General features: G+C 56.3%; 2 protein-coding genes across 2 annotated transcripts in view; both read left to right on the top strand.

Annotated features, from left to right (window-relative positions):
• The window catches only part of ZDHHC18 (zinc finger DHHC-type palmitoyltransferase 18), a 30,119-nt gene extending 19,201 nt beyond the window's left edge, over nucleotides 1–10,918 (top strand). The window contains exons 3-10 of the mRNA XM_040229710.1: nucleotides 1,848–1,997; nucleotides 3,601–3,738; nucleotides 3,864–3,912; nucleotides 4,408–4,510; nucleotides 5,960–6,072; nucleotides 6,958–7,057; nucleotides 9,521–9,598; nucleotides 10,169–10,918. Coding sequence (XP_040085644.1) covers nucleotides 1,848–1,997; nucleotides 3,601–3,738; nucleotides 3,864–3,912; nucleotides 4,408–4,510; nucleotides 5,960–6,072; nucleotides 6,958–7,057; nucleotides 9,521–9,562 — 695 coding nt within the window. The 3' untranslated portion in view covers nucleotides 9,563–9,598; nucleotides 10,169–10,918. The remainder of the gene's footprint in view (nucleotides 1–1,847; nucleotides 1,998–3,600; nucleotides 3,739–3,863; nucleotides 3,913–4,407; nucleotides 4,511–5,959; nucleotides 6,073–6,957; nucleotides 7,058–9,520; nucleotides 9,599–10,168) is intronic.
• A 3,523-nt stretch (nucleotides 10,919–14,441) lies between these two features.
• On the top strand, nucleotides 14,442–16,780 carry SFN (stratifin). Its single transcript, XM_040229712.1, has one exon. The coding sequence runs from the start codon at nucleotides 15,517–15,519 to the stop codon at nucleotides 16,261–16,263; it is 747 nt and encodes a 248-aa protein (XP_040085646.1). The 5' UTR covers nucleotides 14,442–15,516; the 3' UTR covers nucleotides 16,264–16,780.
• Nucleotides 16,781–17,411: the final 631 nt, after the last annotated feature.

The following is a 17,411-nucleotide window of genomic DNA, read 5'->3' on the forward strand; positions in this document are numbered from 1 at the left end:
CCCTGTGATGTTGCCTTTGTCGTGAATCACATGATCATATACATGTTAGGCCTGTTTCTGGAGTCTGTTCTGTTCCACTGGTCAGCATTTCTACCCTTTTACCCAGACCCAGCTGTCTTAAGTACTAAGGCTTTATCATAAGTGTTAATGTCTTGCTGTATAAGACCTGGCTTTGTTCTTCAAGAGTGCCTTGGCTATTCCTGGCCCTTTGATTTCTATATGAATTTTAGAATGAGTTTCTTGATTTCCACACATACACACAAAAACCCCAACTGGGATTATGTTGAATCTAAAAATTAATTTGGAGAGAATAAATTGTTTTCTAATACTGAATCTGCCAGTTCATGAATATCATATATTTCCACATTTCTTTTTCTCTTAAAATTTTTATTATGAAAAATTTCAAACACTCTGAAAAGTGGGAAGAATTAGTATAACACATTTGTATAAATTCACCATCTAGATTAAATACTAGTGTGTCATACATGTTACACAAACCTATGTCATGTTAAACCGTTTCACAGTGAATTATACACATAGTGAAATATACACTTACCCCATAAATGCTTCAACATGTATCTCCAAGGTTTAAGGATACCCTACTCCATAATGACAATTCCATTATCCCATCTAGGAAAACTAACGGTTCCCAGATTTTTAATCTATAGTCATTTGTTCCCCCTTGCCCCCGACATGTCTTTCGTTGCTGTGCTGTCTTGTTTTTAATTTTCTTGTATGTATTTTTTGGCTGTGCTGGGTCTGCATCACTGCGCAGGCTTTTCTCGAGTCTCAGAGAGCAGGGGCTACTCTGGTTGGGCTGCATCTCATTGCCGTGGTTCCTCTTGTTGCTGAGCACAGGCTCTCGGGCCCACGGGCTTCAGTGTCACGGCTCCCAGGCTCTAGAGCACAGGCTCAGTAGTCGTGGCTCACGGGCTTCGTTGCTCTGAGGCATGTGGGATCTCCCTGGGTCGGGGCTTGTGTCTCCTGCACTGGCAGGCAGATTCTTTACTGTTGAGCCACCAAGGGACGCCCCCTGTTTTGTTTTGTTTTTGAAAACAGCCTCCGTTCTAGGATCAAGCATTGCACTGGTTTCTATCTCTTAAACCTTTTAAAATGTTGAAGCATCTCCCTTCTCCTTTTGTAAGCGACACTGACTTTTAAAAAAATTCTCTTTTAACGGAAGCAGAGTTGAAGCACAGTGGGGCACTGATGTTGGCGCCACAGGGCAGTGGCTTGCAGACGTCACACCTTCTGCATCTGATTGCTTCCTCGTGGCACTGCTCTTACTGTGTCCTCTGTCCCTCCTGGAAACCAGAACTTAGATCTGGGCTTGTGTGAAAGAAAGTGAAAGTGCTAGCTGCTCAGTCGTGTCCGACTCGTTGCGATGGACTGTAGCCCGCCAGGCTCCTCTGTCCGTGGGATTCTCCAGGCAAGGATACTGGAGCGGGTGGCCATTCCCTTCTCCAGGGCATCTTCCTGACCCAGGGATCGAACCCGGGTCTCCTGCATTGCAGGTGGAGTCTTTACAGTCCCTGGTGGGCCAGACTATAAGGATGCAAATAAAGCTCACTAAGATGTTGAGATGCAGATAAAGCTCACTAAGCCTTCCCAGGTCTCCCTCCCTGAAAGCCCTTCCTGAAGTGGCCTGTGAAGCTTCTCCACAGCGCTTGACAGCAAGTCTCGCTGGGTGGTCACAGCTTTCGATGCCCTCGGCAGCCATCTTGCCCTAATTTGTCCCCCCAAAGCAGCTTCCCTGAAGCTTCTCTCGTCCTGGCTGGGCGGCACTGGCTCCCCCCTCCCCCGGACGGGGCTTGGCCATGCCCCATCTGGCTCTCCTCCCTTCTCAGACAACACAGGCAGTTCCACGTACCGGCCGCCCCCTCGGACGCGGGAGGTGACGATCAACGGGCAGGTGGTGAAGCTGAAGTACTGCTTCACCTGTAAGATGTTCCGGCCGCCCCGGACCTCGCACTGCAGTGTCTGCGACAACTGTGTGGGTAAGTGGGAGGCAGCAGAGCGGGGCGCGGGCAGTCCTGAGAGGGAAGGAGCCCTGGAGACCCGGAGTCGCTTGGCGGGGGCGGGGGCGTCTGGGCAGGAAGTCTGGTTCCCTCAGATTTGCTCTGACTGAGGAGGGGCTGCAGGGAGGGCCCCTGAATGTGACCAGTGGTATCGCGGCTTCGGCCCGGGATGGGTGGATTCCTTCCCCAGCTCTGAAGTGGACGTAGAGACGCCCCGACCCTCCTCCCAGCCCTTGGTTTGGTCCTCAGCAGGTCCAGGGTCCAGAGTCTGGAGCATGACATTCTAGACATGTGGCCCAGGGCCAGCTCTGCTGGAAGTCCTGGGGTTTGGACTGACAAGAATCTGGGAACCAAGGAGTTCATGCCAGTGAGGTGGAGAGGGTGGAGCTGGGATTGGAAGCTAAGCTCCTGACCCATGACTGCCGTGGTTGTTGAGGAGCCAGAGACTGTCTCGTCGCCTCTCGCTGCTCTCTGGAGGCCCAGCAGCTGAGACAGGGACCCAGGGTGCGCCGCTGGGAGGGTGTTGTAAGGGGGCAGCTCTGCGAGAGGACCCAGGTGAGCTGAGCCTCGGTGACTGTGCACAGTCCCGAGGGCGGTGAGCTCATGATGCCAGCTCAGCACTCCCTGAGCCGGGGAGCCGGGGGGCCACCCGGCTGGCAGGCCTCGAGGCAGGTGACTCAGTGGGCGTCACTCCTCCCTGAGAATCCGCCCCACCCACCCTCTGTGAAGGGCGCTGGCCCGGCGTAGGCCTGCGTCGGGCTTGTGACCCACATTCCCACAGGGGACTTTCTTCATCTGCCTGGGCATGACCCCACCCCTGGGACACAGTGCTGGTGTGAGCTCAGCCCTCTGACTAGGCCTCCAATGCCGCTTCTCCACAAGTTACCAGGGGCCCGCCCTCCCCGGTCCTCTATTCTAGAGCTAGGGAGCAGGGCTCATTGGTTGTTGCCAAGGGGCCAGGATCGTAGGCAGCAAGTCCTTTCTGTGGGTCTTCTTCATACCAGACTCTGCCAGGCCCTGGGGTTCAGCCCAGGCCCTCTCATGGAGCTCACAGTGGAGCAGGGGTTACAGTTTGCGCTTATTGTGTTCAGTCGCGTCCGACTCCTTGCAACCCCACACACTGTAGCCCGCCAGGCTCCTCTGTCCGTGGAATTTTCCAGGCAAGAATACTGTGGGTTGCCAGTTCCTACTCTAGGGGATCTTCGACCCAGAGATCGAACCCTCATCTCTTGCATTGGCAGGCAATTCTTTACCACTGTGCCACTTGGGAAGGGGTTACAAGCCAACCTGCTAATTGTAAATAAACAAATAAGCCCATGTAGGCAAAGTGCTGCAAAGGACGAGTTTCCAGGGCAGTGGGGCGAATAACAGGGGCCTCACTCTCCTCTGAGGTTGAAGGAGAACTTTCTCAAGGATGTGGCCTCGCAACCAAGACACAGAGGAACCAGCGGGTGAAGAACCAGAGGCCAGGAGTGTCGAGGAACTGAGAGTCGCATGTGGACAGAGCCGGGGGTGGGGTCACCCTGCTGTGGTGGGAGGCCACTAAAGCCCCGGCGCTGACCTGCCTCCCTGGCCCTTCCAGAGCGGTTCGACCATCACTGCCCCTGGGTGGGCAACTGCGTGGGGAAACGGAACTACCGCTTCTTCTACGCATTCATCCTCTCCCTCTCCTTCCTGACGGCCTTCATCTTCGCCTGCGTGGTCACCCACCTGACGCTGCGTGAGTTAGAGTGACGGTGCGGGTGGGCTGGGGCTGAGTGGGAGGCCCGGGGGCAAGCGCAGCCAGCTCAAGGGGCCCTGGCCACTGTCCCTGAGCCGCACCCTCTCCTGTCTCTTCCTCCCCAGGCTCTCAGGGAAGCAACTTCCTCTCCACTCTGAAGGAGACACCAGCGAGATATCCTTTGTCAGCAAGGGGGAGCCCTGGTGGGACCCGAGGCCCCTTCCCTGAGGCGGGCCCCCACACCACATCCTGTAAACAGAGGGCAGTGGGATAGAGCTGCTGTTTGTCCTCTGGAATCCAGTGTGCCAGCTGCTCCTGTTCACCCCCAGGCTAGAGCCCGTTCTGAATGGGCTGTTGTGGGGCCAGAATTGCCAAGAACTCCCAGGAGCACAGCCCTCTGAGACACCCAGCTCTCTGGACTGTGCCCTGTCCATAGCTCTGGTGTTTGAAACCCTCAGTTCCCTCTTCTGTCCATGACCCTGGGCTTGTCCTGCCCTCTGGGGGCTCCTGAACCCTCCTTGTGGCCCAGGAGGGGATCTGCTGAGATTATAGATGGTTACAAACTTACCTCCCTTCTGGGAGATCAGCTGCACAGAGGGATGGGTGAGAGGCTGGTGAGGGAGGCTCCCAGCCCCGGTCCCCGTGTGGGCCCTTGACTGTGCTGCTCACTGTGCTGGAGTTGGTGATCTGCTTCTTCTCCATCTGGTCCATCCTGGGCCTCTCAGGGTTTCACACTTACCTCGTCGCCTCCAACCTGACAACTAATGAAGATGTGAGTAAAGGCTGGAGCAGCAGCTCACCCCTGGGCCAGATCCTGGGATGGGGGCAGGACTGAAGGAGCCTGGGCAGCCACAGTGCAGCCCTGACCCCCAAACTTCTGGGCAAATGCAGGCAGACAGACGAGGTAACCCAGCATCTCCTTCCAGGGCTCAGGGCTGGGCTCTGGGAGACCCTGGGCAGGTCCCCAAGGTTGCTTTCTCCCTAACCCCACCAGACCAGCACTGACCCCATTGCTGTCCTTATATTTGGCCAGCTCATTACCATTTCCAGAGATCTTGCAGTTTCCATCATCTCTTTGGGTCCTTTCGCCTCTGAGGCAGAGGAACAGAGACGCTTTTTCTTCATTTGATGGCTGAGTGACTTGCCCCAGGTCACCTGTAAAGGGACAGAGCCAGGGTTGCACTCGGAAGCTCAGGCCCACCACGCTGTCCTTGGAGACAGCAGCGATTCCACTGTTCTCAGGGAGTCCTGGGGCTCTCTGAGGCATCCTTAGTGAGGGGGGCGGTCAAGAGAGAAGCCTGAAGCTCCATCAGCCTCCCCACTCCACCTGCTGCCTTGTAGATCTCTACCAACAAACCTTGTTTGTTGGAGCACCCACTATGTGCTGAGCCCTGGGCCAGACCTGACCCCTCCCCTCCCATCCTTCCAAACAACAAAAAAGCAAACGAGAACATCTGTCCCAGGACCAGCATCTAATATTGCTCAGCGGCCCATGGACCAACGGAAAACACGTTCCTTGACCTCAGCCTGTCATTTGGAGAAAGGAGCTTAACAGGCATGACAGGGTGTCACACGCTGGGCGATTGGTACAGAGCAGAGATGCCATCAGTCAGCTTCTCCCAAGCTGATTTCCTGGGGGTGTTTCTGCAGGATATCACTAGGGGGTAAGCAAAAAAGGGCGTCATGGCCAGATACATTTGGAAGACTCTACGGTGCAGTCAAGCTGGTCTCCTTCACTGCTGGTCTCCTCAGTGCCTTTGACAGCCAGCTCCGTGGAGCTAGAGAGGGGCAGGGTTTCATCTCATGCTCCGCCAGCGTTGCTAGAGTTCCCTGGTTTTCAAATGAGAACTGAGACTGAGAAACAGTGCTCTGTCCGGGGTCACGAGCAAGTCTGGGAGAACCAGAGTTCACAGCCAGGTCAGCCTGAGCCCTGGGCCCTTGCACTAGCCTCCTTCCTGCGTGGCTGGCAAGAGAAGGAAGGATGCACTGCGAAAGCTTCCTCTGGAGGCGTCTCTCTGGCTCTGCTCTGACTTCTGCCTCCTCTTCTGGGTGCCTTCCCAACACCCAGCAGTCCTCCACATTCTCACAGAACGACTAAAGGGTAAAGGCACATTCCCTCCAATAGGCTAGAATTGGTTTCAGAATTTGCTGGTCTTCTCCAGCCTCTAGAACAGGGAAAATGAAGGGAGGTACCTGACTCAGAGCTCCTTCCTGCCTGCAGATCAAAGGCTCGTGGTCCAACAAGAGGGGCGGCGAGGCCTCTGTCAACCCCTACAGCCATAAAAGTGTCATCACCAACTGCTGTGCTGTGCTGTGTGGCCCCCTACCTCCCAGGTAAGCCAGGGAGGGTGTTTGGGAGGTCACAGGGCCTAGCCTGGCCAGTGTGTGTGTGTGGAGTGGGGTGGGGTAGCTCTGTGAGTCTACTCCTCTCAAAGAGGTTCTGGAATCACTGATCTCTCCACACCAAAGATGCCCTCCGTCCGTCATCCCCTGCTGTGTGCTTTCAGGGCCCGTGTCACAGAAAGGAATTTACAGTAGAGTTGTAATTTGTAATCCTGTGTGCTCATTGTAGAAAAAATTAAGAACAAAACATCAGAAAGAGTATTAGATATCACATGTAATCTTACTCCCCAGGGATAACCACAATGAATGTTGTGTCTACCTTGAGGGACTCTGCTGTCTGGTGCTGATGGCTGCACTGGGTGGAGCCTCCTCTCCCTCCTGGTGGCTCAGCTCTGCAGGGAAACGCCCCATCTGTCCGGACACTAGGGGGCGCCAGATGTCCAGATCGGGAGTTCAATTGGAAGCCCTGAGGGCGGGTTGGGGGTGGGGTAAGATTTCCTCACACCTTCCCCACCTCCTCCCGCCCAATATCCCGTCTGCCTGTCGCCCATCCCGCCCCTGGGGAAAGGACAGTAGGAACTGCAGGATCTCCCAATGCCCTTTCGTCCTCGCTCTTCTCACCTGCAGCTTGGGAGCCCGACAGAAAGCCAGGCAGTTTGAATTAATAGTGAATAAATTCTGTGGCCCAAAGCCAGGTGTCCAGAGTACAGAGAAGGCCCTTCCAGAAAGGAAGGGTCTTGAGCCACCAACTGGAGCAGCCTTTCTAGGGCTGGGTCTTGCCTCATCTGGGAGGTGGACCCAGCTGTCCAGGCCCCGGCCTGGAGCTGTGGTGTCAGGCAGGGCCCTCATGTGTCCCCCCACCTTGTTTTTTGGAAGCCTGATTGACCGGAGGGGATTTGTGCAGTCCGACACCGTGTTGCCCTCGCCCGTCAGAAGCGACGAGCCAGCCTGCGGAGCCAAGCCTGATGCCAGCATGGTAGGAAGCCACCCATGAACCGGGCTCAGTACTTGCCACCTGCTGGCCTGTCTGCCCCTCCGCACTCACCTGCCACCCTTCACACCTGCCAGGACCTCCTCCCCATTCCACCTGAAGGGAAGCAGAGCCGCCCAAGACTGCTTGAATCTTTTCATATTTATTTCCCACCCTGCGTGGCTTTCCTCGCACTGTGCCATGGCTGTGCCCTCTGCTCCCCAGACCAGGCTCACACGGCCGGGGGCCCCAAGTTCCCCCAGCTGGTCAGTGGCAGGATTAACAGGAGAGAGAGGCCAGGGCCCCTGAGGCCCAGCGGACCACGCCAAGCCTCTGCCCAGCCGTGCCCTGTGTGAGTGAGGCTGTGGACTGAGTGTGACGCCTCCCGGGTCGGGGAGATGCTGGGCCCTGCTAAGCCGGGGGCCGAGGCGGGTGAAGCTGGACTGAGAAGTCGGCTCCGGACAGCAGGCTGTTGGAGAGGATGCCTCTGGGGGCTGCTTGGGCGTCCGGGCCCCTTCCTTCCTTCTGGGAGAGCTGTTGTTCTTTCTTCCGTTTTTGTTTTTGTATGGAGTCGGCCAGTAGACTAGAGCTGGGGCTCCAGGTAGAGAGGGCAGAGCTGGGGGTGGGTGGGGGAGCAGCCTGCGTCAGAGGAAGCCACATCCGCCAGCCAGACACCCGAGACCTCAGCGCCTGCATGACTCCTGGGCAGCACACTAGGAAGGGGGAGCCTCGCCCCCCTCTGCCCATGGAGGGTTCTCCAAGGGCCCAGCCTGCCCCCCACCACCACCTCCCTCCCAGGTCAGGTCTGGGGATGGGCAGGTTTTACTTATGCTGGCAATACTTGAAACGGGTTTATTAATGCTGGGTATTTTGCACAATTTTATAGACCTCTTTTCTACATAGCATTTTTTTTAATGGAAGACAAAAAGAAAAAGTCAGCCACATTGCTATCTTTGTAGTGCCAGGTGAAGGATTATCTGAAGGCACCCTGGTTTTAATAAGTTTATTACAAGAGACCTTCTGGCTGTGAGTGAGCGAGTGTGTGTGCGCGCGCGTGTGTGTGTGCTCTTGTACGAATGTGGCTGGCTCCCACACCCCCTGGGTTGCCTCACTCTCTGCCATCGCCCTTGGGTGCCGCCAGTGGTGGCAGCAGGAGCAGCCTGAGCCGTGGGGACGGGGAGTGTGTGCACTGGTCACAGGAGACACCTGGGCTCCTGCTGCAGTCCGGGCCATCCTCCTTGCCCCCCTCCAAGGACCTCAAATAGTGCCCGGGACTTGGCCACCCAGCCCCCAGGTCAGGCTTCCAGCTGGGCCTGCCCAGACAGGCTGGGGCCTGGTCAGCTGGATGGGGTAATGGCTGTGGGAGTGGCTGCCTCGCCACACCCCCTCCTCCAGGATCTGAGTATGGGACCCAGCGCCAGGGGCTAGAGCATGGCCAACTGAGGGCCTCCCTCCAGGAAGGACCAGGGTGGGCTGAAACGAGTGAAGGTTGGCCTAAATCTGGGCCAGAAACTTAGAGGATGGCCCTCCTCTCCTGGGAGTGACAGTTTCTTGTCAAAATAGATAGGAAATTGTCTCTCCATCCCCCTCCTTGGCCCTCTAAGAGGGCCAAAGCCCTTGGAAAAGGACATAGAAAGTCCCCGCACCTTGTCCTTCCTTGCTCCAGAGCCTGGTGGGTCACAGGCAGCTGAGAAGTCGCAGCCACCAGGAGTCCCCTCTGGGAGAAACCACTTCGCCCCAGCCTCAGGGCCCTGGGCTCTGCTGCAGTGGGAGTGAGGGGTGGGGAGGAAGCTGGCTAGAGGAGGGGACTCCGACCTGCCTTTTATTTAAGCCAGTATTCTTTGTTCCTGCTTGTAATAAAATTTTTGTTTTTAAGAATTGATTTGCTTTGGTTTGGTTTTTATTTGCTCTTTCTTTGCTGAGACCCCAACTGGCAGCTCTCTGTTCTTTTAGCCAAACTTGGTCTTTCCTCTTCAGTTCAGTTCAGTCACTCAATCGTGTCTGACTCTTTGCGACCCCAGGGACTGCAGCACGCCAGGCTTCCTTGTCCATCACCAACTCCCGGAGCCTGCTCAAACTCATGCCCATCGAGTTGATGATGCCTGGGTAGACAGAAAGAGGGCAGGCAGCCCAGTGCTCCAGCTGAAGCTCTCTCCTGGCTGGAGTCTGTTTGCTGGAGGCTGAGCACAGAGGGCTGTAGCTAGGCCCCCGCAGGCAGGGCAGAAAAGCCATCCTGTCCTCTCTCCATGCCCTCTACTTCCTCCAGCCCTGGGGGCTTGCGACCCCTAAGTTCTTTCTTTTCTGTCTTTCCACTCTGACCTCCAGTGACTGCTTAGCTAAGAAAATGTTTGTAAAGAAGTAGATTCCAGTTTGAGAGCCAGAGCCTCCCTGGCCCCCACCCCCGCCTGGGCAGCAGGTCCCCACCAAACAGCTTGTAACCCTGGCCCACCTCTCTGGTATCTCCCCCAGGAGGACACCTGTCAGGATTTTGCCATCTCCTGCACAGCCTGAGGGGAGCTAACAGGCCTCTTTGCAGAGGGTTAGCTGGTAAGACTGTATCTCCCCTGTCGGCCAGCAGCACTGCCCGCTCCCCTCACACACCATACCATCCTCATCGCATGCCTCGCTGCCCCCACGGGGCCCATTCATCTGTCTGGTGTGCGGTGCAGTGTGTGTGCTGGCCGTGGTAGGGCCCTCAGGACTACCCCCCATCAGCGGAAGGGCTGGGGCGTGGGCGCAGGGCTAGGAGCCGCCCCACCCTGCACGGAGGAAGTGGCTTCACGCAGAGCAGCTCTCCAGCTGGAGCAGGAGGTGAAGGGCAAGGTCGGGAGAGGATGGCGTACCTGCCCTGAGGCGCTGGGGCCTGCTCTCACGGTCCTGGTGCGCGAGGGGGCCCTGGGTCACTAACTTGTGTCCTGGCTTTCTGTCCTGCTGAGCTTTTTCTCTCACCTGCCTGTTTTCTCTCTGCTTGGTTGCCTGCTGCCCGAGCCTCGGCCCTTCTGTGGGGAAGACGCAGGTGCTGTGGCCACCCCCTGCTCCCCGCCGGCCTCCTCTCTCCTCCCCATCGCGCTAACCCTCTCTCTTCTCCTCCTTTGCTGTCCTGCCCGGGATCTCCAGTGTGTGCGGGGGCTTAAGGACCTCCTGAGGACTGCTGCTCTCTGCCTCTCCAGGAGCGGCCTGGGGGGCACCAGGCCCCCGGCACCTCCACCTGCCTAACCCGTGGCCCGTCTGCCACCGTCTGTGCCTACAGGGTCTGCCCCCAAGCCTGCCCCGCATATATTCTCTCTAGAGCCCACCCCCCCAGAGGAGACAGGAGTTGGCCTCTCTGCCCCCGCTCCCACTCCCCGCCAGAGTGTAGAAGGCGCCGGAAAGCAGCTGTCAGCACAATGATGTCAGACTCTGCTGAAACTTGCCCTCCCCTCCTCCACCTTCCTTCCCCTTCCCCAGATCTGTCAGGAGTCAAGACTCTAGGAATCTTGCCTTACAGCCTGCCCACCCCAGGATCAGGCAGAGCTCTAGTCTAGCCGAGCAGGTTTCTTCAGGAGCCTTCTGGAGTGTTGATGACGCTGCTGAACAAGTTTGGTGACTGTTCTGAGCACAGCTGGTTTGACACTGTTCCCACGCCTCCCCCCCCCCCCCCCCCACCCAGCGGGTAGGACGCAACAAGGAGGACGCTGTCCCCCTTTGCTTCAGGCACCGAGGGGCCGGGCTAACGCTGACAGTCCTGAGCTCTTCAGAGGAACTGAAGGCAACCAGGTGGGCCTAGGGAATCTGCTGAGCCCATGGCGGGGTGGGGGTGGGGGGCTGCTTGTCTATTGTCCTGTACCTTTTTTTAACCAAAATAAAGATCTCCCACTTCTTGCCATACCTTTGAGTGTCTGGTACCACCTTTATTTGGGGTCCAGGGCTGGGGCCTATGATGAATCTGCAGGAGAACATCTGGCTTATCCTCAATGCCAGGCTAGTCAACTGGTCAGAGCCACTCTAGAGATTTTTAAAAAGAGGCACAATGAAACCAGAGGGGACACAGGCAGAGCGGCTAGGGTTGTCTTCACTCTGCCCCTCCAGAACTCCTGGTCTCAGTTCCAGAGACCTTCAAGTCTTAGCTGACCTCTGAACTTGGAGAGGTCCCAGTCCAGGCTGGGGCAGCGGGTTTAATTCCCGTCTGGGGCTGTCACACCCTGAACTGAGCCCAGCCCAGGGTGATAATGGAATCTTGCCTTTCCCCAGCTGACATCCCACATCAGAATACACGCCTAGGCCCATTCTCGCCTAAACCTATGAAGAAGGTGATGACAGCCTTTTAAGGAATTGCCCAGGGTCTCGCAGCTGATAAATCCAAGATCTGCACCTGCCCCATGTCTCTCCCAACCTCTGACTTTTCTGCACCACCCAAGGAATGAAGATGGCTGCGGTGGAAGGAGGGGATCTAAGAGAAGAAACCTTAATATCAGAGAATGTCGTTCAGAGCTAGCAGGGGCTGAGGGATGATCTGTGTTGGCCTCCTTGAACTGATGGGGAAACTGAGGCCAAAAGATAGGAATGGACCTGCTCAAGGCCTTATAATGGAGCTGGGATGCAGTTCCACACCCAGACCACATTCCATTCTCTTTCCAGTAATTCCACACACTGTGTCCTAGAATGGCCAAGGAGACGTAGGATACTCTAAACAGCAGTGCCTTGAGGAAAAAAGACTCAGATAGCTGAGTCATTTAAAAGTGATCTAATATCTCTCCCAAAGACAGCCAACTAGTGGAGTGAGCTCTTAGCTGAATAACTGAACTCTTCTTTACAACTAACCATGGGAGAAGGTACCATAGTTTCCCCTCTCTCTCTCTAGTCACTAAGTTATGTCCGACTTGAGACCCAGTGTACTGTAGCCTGTCAGGCTACTCTGTCCATGGGATTCTCCAGGCAAGAATACTCGACTGGGTTGCCATTTCCATCTCCAGGGGATCTGCCTGACCCAGGAGTTGAACCCGGGTCTCCTGTATTGCAAGCAGATTCTTTACTGACTGAGCTATGAGGGAAGCCCTTAGTTTCCTCTAAAGCGTCTGCCTACAATGCAGGAGACCCGGGTTCAATCCCTGGGTCGGGAAGATCCCCTGGAGAAGAAAATGGCACCCCACTCCAGTATTCTTGCCTGGCGAATCCCATGGACGGAGGAGCCTGGTAGGCTGCAGTCCATGGGGTCGCAAAGAGTCAGACACGACTGAGCAACTGCACTTTCACTTTCTTTCACTTTAGTTTCCTCTAGTTACCTGATTGATCATTCCAAGACTGAAAAAAATTTCCGAGGAAGTTCACTCTGAAGTCTAACCAGCATCCCTCCTGCTGCAATCAGATCCCTGTCCTTGTTCTCAGTGGAGGTAGATAGCAACTGGTTGGTGCCTTCTCTATGCCACAACCCTTCAAAGCCTGTTATTACCAGTTAGGAAGGAGTGGTTGTCTGTGGGACAAGAGGCTTTGATCCTGCGGGTAGGAAGGATGCTCTATGGGAGGGTGGGGAGGTAGCAGGCAGGATGAGGAAAGCCCCTTTGCGCTGCAGACCCCACTCCTGCCCTGCTGACTCAGGCGGCTGACAGTGGAACCCCATGCCCTGTCAGGGCCTGCTGCCTCCTGCCTGCCTGGGCTCCTGGACTTGGGAAAGGGAGGCCTGGAGGCAAAGGGAGGTGCCTGAGACAGGAACTGAGTCAGGACTGACAGGCCAGAGCGGGCAGGAGGTGTTAGGTAGCCTGGCTCCCAAATTCACCCCTGAGCTTCAGCAGGGGAGGGGAAGGAGTGACGAGGTTCCCTTTCCCCTGCCCAGCGCTGTGCTGAGGGCCTGGAACTCGTGGTGTAAGCCACCACCAGGTCTATGGTGAGAGTGGTAGGAAGAGAAGTAAGTCTTCCTGCCTTGAGACAGAAACATCTGCAAAATCCCTGGGTCTACCAGGCCCTGCCCTCCAGGTTTCTAATGTTTTGGAATCTCCAGCTTTCCCCCAGGACCTGGGAAAGCCCGGGCTGGATGACTAGTACCAAGGAAGGTCCTTGAGGGCCCAAGGCCTGTGGAGGCCAGAGGAATGTGTGAGCTGGAGAGGGTGGAGGTAGTGCTGAGTGAGTGCCTCTGACCATTCATTCATCGTCTCTCCAGTTGGGCAGGGTCTAGCCTTTGGTTGAGACTTGGTTTGGGGCCGGCCCTTCCTTATTTCATAGAAATCAGCTCCATACTAGTGCTTCAAGTGTGTATATTTATAATAATAAGGCTCGGTTTTCTTTTCACATAATGTTAATAGTTACCATCCACTCTGCTAAGTGCTTTCCATCAACTCATTTAATTCTCACAACAAGCCCCATTTTTATTCAGGAAAACTGAGGCTCATAGAGGCCAAGTCACTTACCCAAAGCCACAGTAGCTTGTAAGAACTGAACCCAGGCAGTCTGATTCCAAGACTGTAGGCTGTTCTGTCATAGAAAAATAATACACATTCACCATTGATAACCTGATGATACTAGGAAAGTCAAAGGAAAAAGAAAAACCCACTTAGAATCCTACTACCTAAACATACACTGTAAATTGGTATTCCAGTATGTTTCTTTTTCATTGTTTTCTGTCAGTGATCTGATTTAGGCAAAGCCTTCAGGATGGCAAGCCTAAAATCCCTTCTGCTTGCTTCCTTGGAAAACATGGCATCAGCTCAGACACGTCCCTACTTTCCCTTCAAAGAAGCAGATCTCATCTCTGGGCCTCAGAGTTCTGGTCTAAGCCTCCCTCCAGGAGGAGAGGGTGGGTGTTCAGACACCAAGAGGAACTGGGGAGTGACAGGCTTGTGAAATAGTTCTGGTTCAAGCATTAAACTGGCTGGATCCCAGAGAGAGGAGCCCCGCCCCAAGCCCCATCTGAGCTTTGGCTAGAGGTAGAGCAGACAAGCAGGAACCCACCCTCCTAGGTGCAATCCCAACACCTTTGGGTGAAAATTTCAACTGACACGGAGACAGGGTCTCAGTGAACAGGGACAAAAGACTGGCAACAGAGAAGTCTCCATCTCTGAGGCTTCTGCCAGGAATCAGAAGTGGGGCCGTGGTCAGAGGGAAGGGCAGGGAAACTTCTGAGAGGCAGGCTCACTCAGCTGGGGGGAAGGGGAAGGCAGCACTCAGCTGGGACTGCTGCCCCATAAAACGAAATGACGTGTCACAGCCGCCTCCATCTCCTCGGTCCTGTCTTTTCTCCCCAGTTGCTAGCGTTTCCCCCCCTCCTGGTACCCAGCTGGGCAGGGTACCCAGGTGGCGGGCATCCCTGCCTCTGACAGAGGGCGGGGCTGAGTTAGGCAGGAAAGTGGAACAGCCAGTGAGCTGGGTCCCCACCCTCTGTGCGCCCCACTGACACATGATAGCAGACAGGGGGGGCAGGTGACCTGGTGTGGACAGCCAGAGGGCAAGTCCTCAGACAAGTGGCAACAGGCCACCAACTTGAAAAGGAAAATTGTGCTGTGATGGGGAAGGTATCCAAAAAACCTACTGGGTGACTAATTACAAAGGCTGGGCCAGAGCGTCAGAGGCCGCTCGTTAAACACCTCATTAAGTGGCACTCTGAAAGCTGCCACTTTTGCATTCTGGGAGCTCAGAGGGGACAGGATCCTGAGAAGGAGTGAGGGGTGGTGGGTAGAACCATTTCAGGTAGACTCCGGAAGAAGCCTGCATGTCACTTTTAAATAGTCTGGAGCTCACAAGTCAAAAGACAATGGGAGCAAAGCCAAATTTAGTAGCTGTGTGACTGTGAGCAACGCTCATCTTTCTCTGAGTCTTAGTGTTCCCATCTCTACAGTGGGAGTAGTGTCACAGACTTGCCCATTTCACACAGACATAGCCGGTTAGATTAAGTTAGATCATGGGTATGAAGGCGCTTGGGAACCTAGCTACCGCCCTACCTAAACAAAGAGTTATCTCTCCTGAACCAATGCGGGAAACATACCTGGCAGGACTGGGAACCCCATCCTCCTGCACCTGGCTTTATGGGCTCTGCCTAGGCCCATAGCGGCCAGGTAGCTGAAGCCATCCTCAACCCCTGTAAGAACACGGTGAAGGAGGATCTGATTTGAGCAACTGGGACAGCTACCTACGGTAGGCATGTAATAGAAGCCCTGAACCAGAGGGGGCAGCCTGGGGCCTGGAAAGGTGTCGGTGCAGGTGAGGCCAACGCCCAAATCTCTCCCGCTGACAGTCGGGATGACTCACCCCCGGCCCCCGCCTCCCTACCCGCCATCCCAGCCCTTTTACCTCTAAGGAAGAGCGGAAAGGGTGTGGGGGCGAAGAGGAGAGGGAGGCTGGTCCAGGGCCCTAGCCCCGCCCTCTGCCCCTCCCACCCTTCTCTGGGCCTGGCCTTCCAGCCAAAAGGCGGGCAGAGAGCAGGAGAGGCACAGAACCCGGCCTTGGTTCCGAGGCAGCCAGTTAGTCCGCCGCCTGCCTGTCTGCCTGTCCCCAGAGCCATGGAGAGAGCTAGTCTGATCCAGAAGGCCAAGTTAGCCGAGCAGGCCGAACGCTATGAAGACATGGCAGCTTTCATGAAGAGCGCTGTGGAAAAGGGCGAGGAGCTATCCTGCGAAGAGCGCAACCTGCTCTCAGTGGCCTACAAGAACGTGGTGGGTGGCCAGCGGGCGGCGTGGAGGGTCCTGTCCAGTATCGAGCAAAAGAGCAATGAAGAAAGCTCGGAAGAGAAGGGCCCGGAGGTGCAAGAGTACCGGGAGAAGGTGGAGACAGAGCTCCGGGGCGTGTGCGACACAGTGCTGGGCTTGCTGGACACCCACCTCATCAAGGAGGCCGGTGACGCCGAAAGTCGGGTCTTCTACCTGAAAATGAAGGGCGACTACTACCGCTACCTGGCCGAAGTGGCCACTGGCGACGACAAGAAGCGCATCATCGACTCAGCCCGGTCGGCCTACCAGGAGGCCATGGACATCAGCAAGAAGGAGATGCCGCCCACCAACCCCATACGCCTGGGCCTGGCCCTGAACTTTTCCGTCTTCCACTATGAGATCGCCAACAGCCCGGAGGAGGCCATCTCTCTGGCCAAGACCACCTTCGACGAGGCCATGGCTGACCTGCACACCCTCAGCGAGGACTCCTACAAAGACAGCACCCTCATCATGCAGCTGTTGCGAGACAACCTGACGCTGTGGACGGCCGACAACGCCGGGGAAGAAGGGGGCGAGGCTCCCGAGGAACCCCAGAGCTGAGCCGCACCCGCTGCACGCCCTGCCCTGCCCTGCCCGCTCCAGTCCCCCACTCCCGGCAGAGAGGACTTGTATGGGGTGGGAGGCCCGACCCTTCTCCCCAAATGCTCTGGCCCAGCTCAGAAAGGCTCCATAGAGAGGAAACAGCAGAGCCGAGTCCCCCCTGGAGCCAGAGGATTCCACACTTCCTGCAGCTGTCAGGCGCTCCTGGCCACTGGTCATCATCCAGCCCTGCTCTCTGTCTCCACCCCCGCCCCCCGTCCCAGACACCCCCCCAACCTGACCACTTCCTCCCCACTCCAACCCCCTCCCGCCCCTGCTACCTATGGATCTTAGGAATTGAGGAGTGTCCCATCCTTAGAGCTGAAAACCGAACTGTGTGGCCGAGGTTGGTGATGAAAATGTGTGTGTGTGTGTGTGTGTGTGTGTGTGCGCAGCAACCAAGACCCAGGATGAGAGGGAAAGCATGTCTGCTGGGTGTGACCATGTTTCCTCTCAATAAAGTTGCCCTGTGACACTCCGCCTGTCTTTTTCAGTTATTGCGGAAGGGCGGGACAGGGATTGGTGTGTGAGTTACAGAGACCCTGACCTCCTTGGGGCTGGCTCAGTGACCCGCAGGCAAGACTCTGGAGCCAGGAGAGAGGCTGGGGATCCAGCCCTCTCCATCAGGGTCTGGTCTAGTCCCCTCAAACTGGTCCTATCCCGGGAGGGTCGGGTGAGCAGCGCCAAGGCGGCTTGGAGACTCCTCTGCCAGGAACGTGGGGTGGGAGGCTGAAGCCCTCAGGTGTGAGGGGACAGTCTCCGGGGTGAGGTCGGAGGGGTACGCCGCAGTGAGCGGCACTGAGCACCTCAGACCTGAAAGCGGGGAACAGTCCCATTAGATCTGAGCGGAGGGAAGTATCACCAGGGGGCGGGTATGACGCCGCCATCAAAAGCTCAGGTCTGAGGAGAAGACCGCCTTCCAACGTTCGGAGATGGGGACAAAATAAAACGGCCGTTGACGAAGAAGCGCAACTTGAGTGCGAAGGGCCGCCAAGAGCGGGTTCGGCTGTGGCGGGCCAAGCCCACCGCCTCCGCATCTCAGCTCCCAGCAGCGACGCTCCTTGGCCTGCGGCCGCCTAGTGAAGCCCTACCTTCATAGCCTGAGGCCA

The sequence above is a fragment of the Oryx dammah genome, unplaced genomic scaffold (assembly GCF_014754425.2).
Source record: "Oryx dammah isolate SB20612 unplaced genomic scaffold, SCBI_Odam_1.1 HiC_scaffold_27, whole genome shotgun sequence".
Lineage (NCBI taxonomy): Eukaryota > Metazoa > Chordata > Mammalia > Artiodactyla > Bovidae > Oryx > Oryx dammah.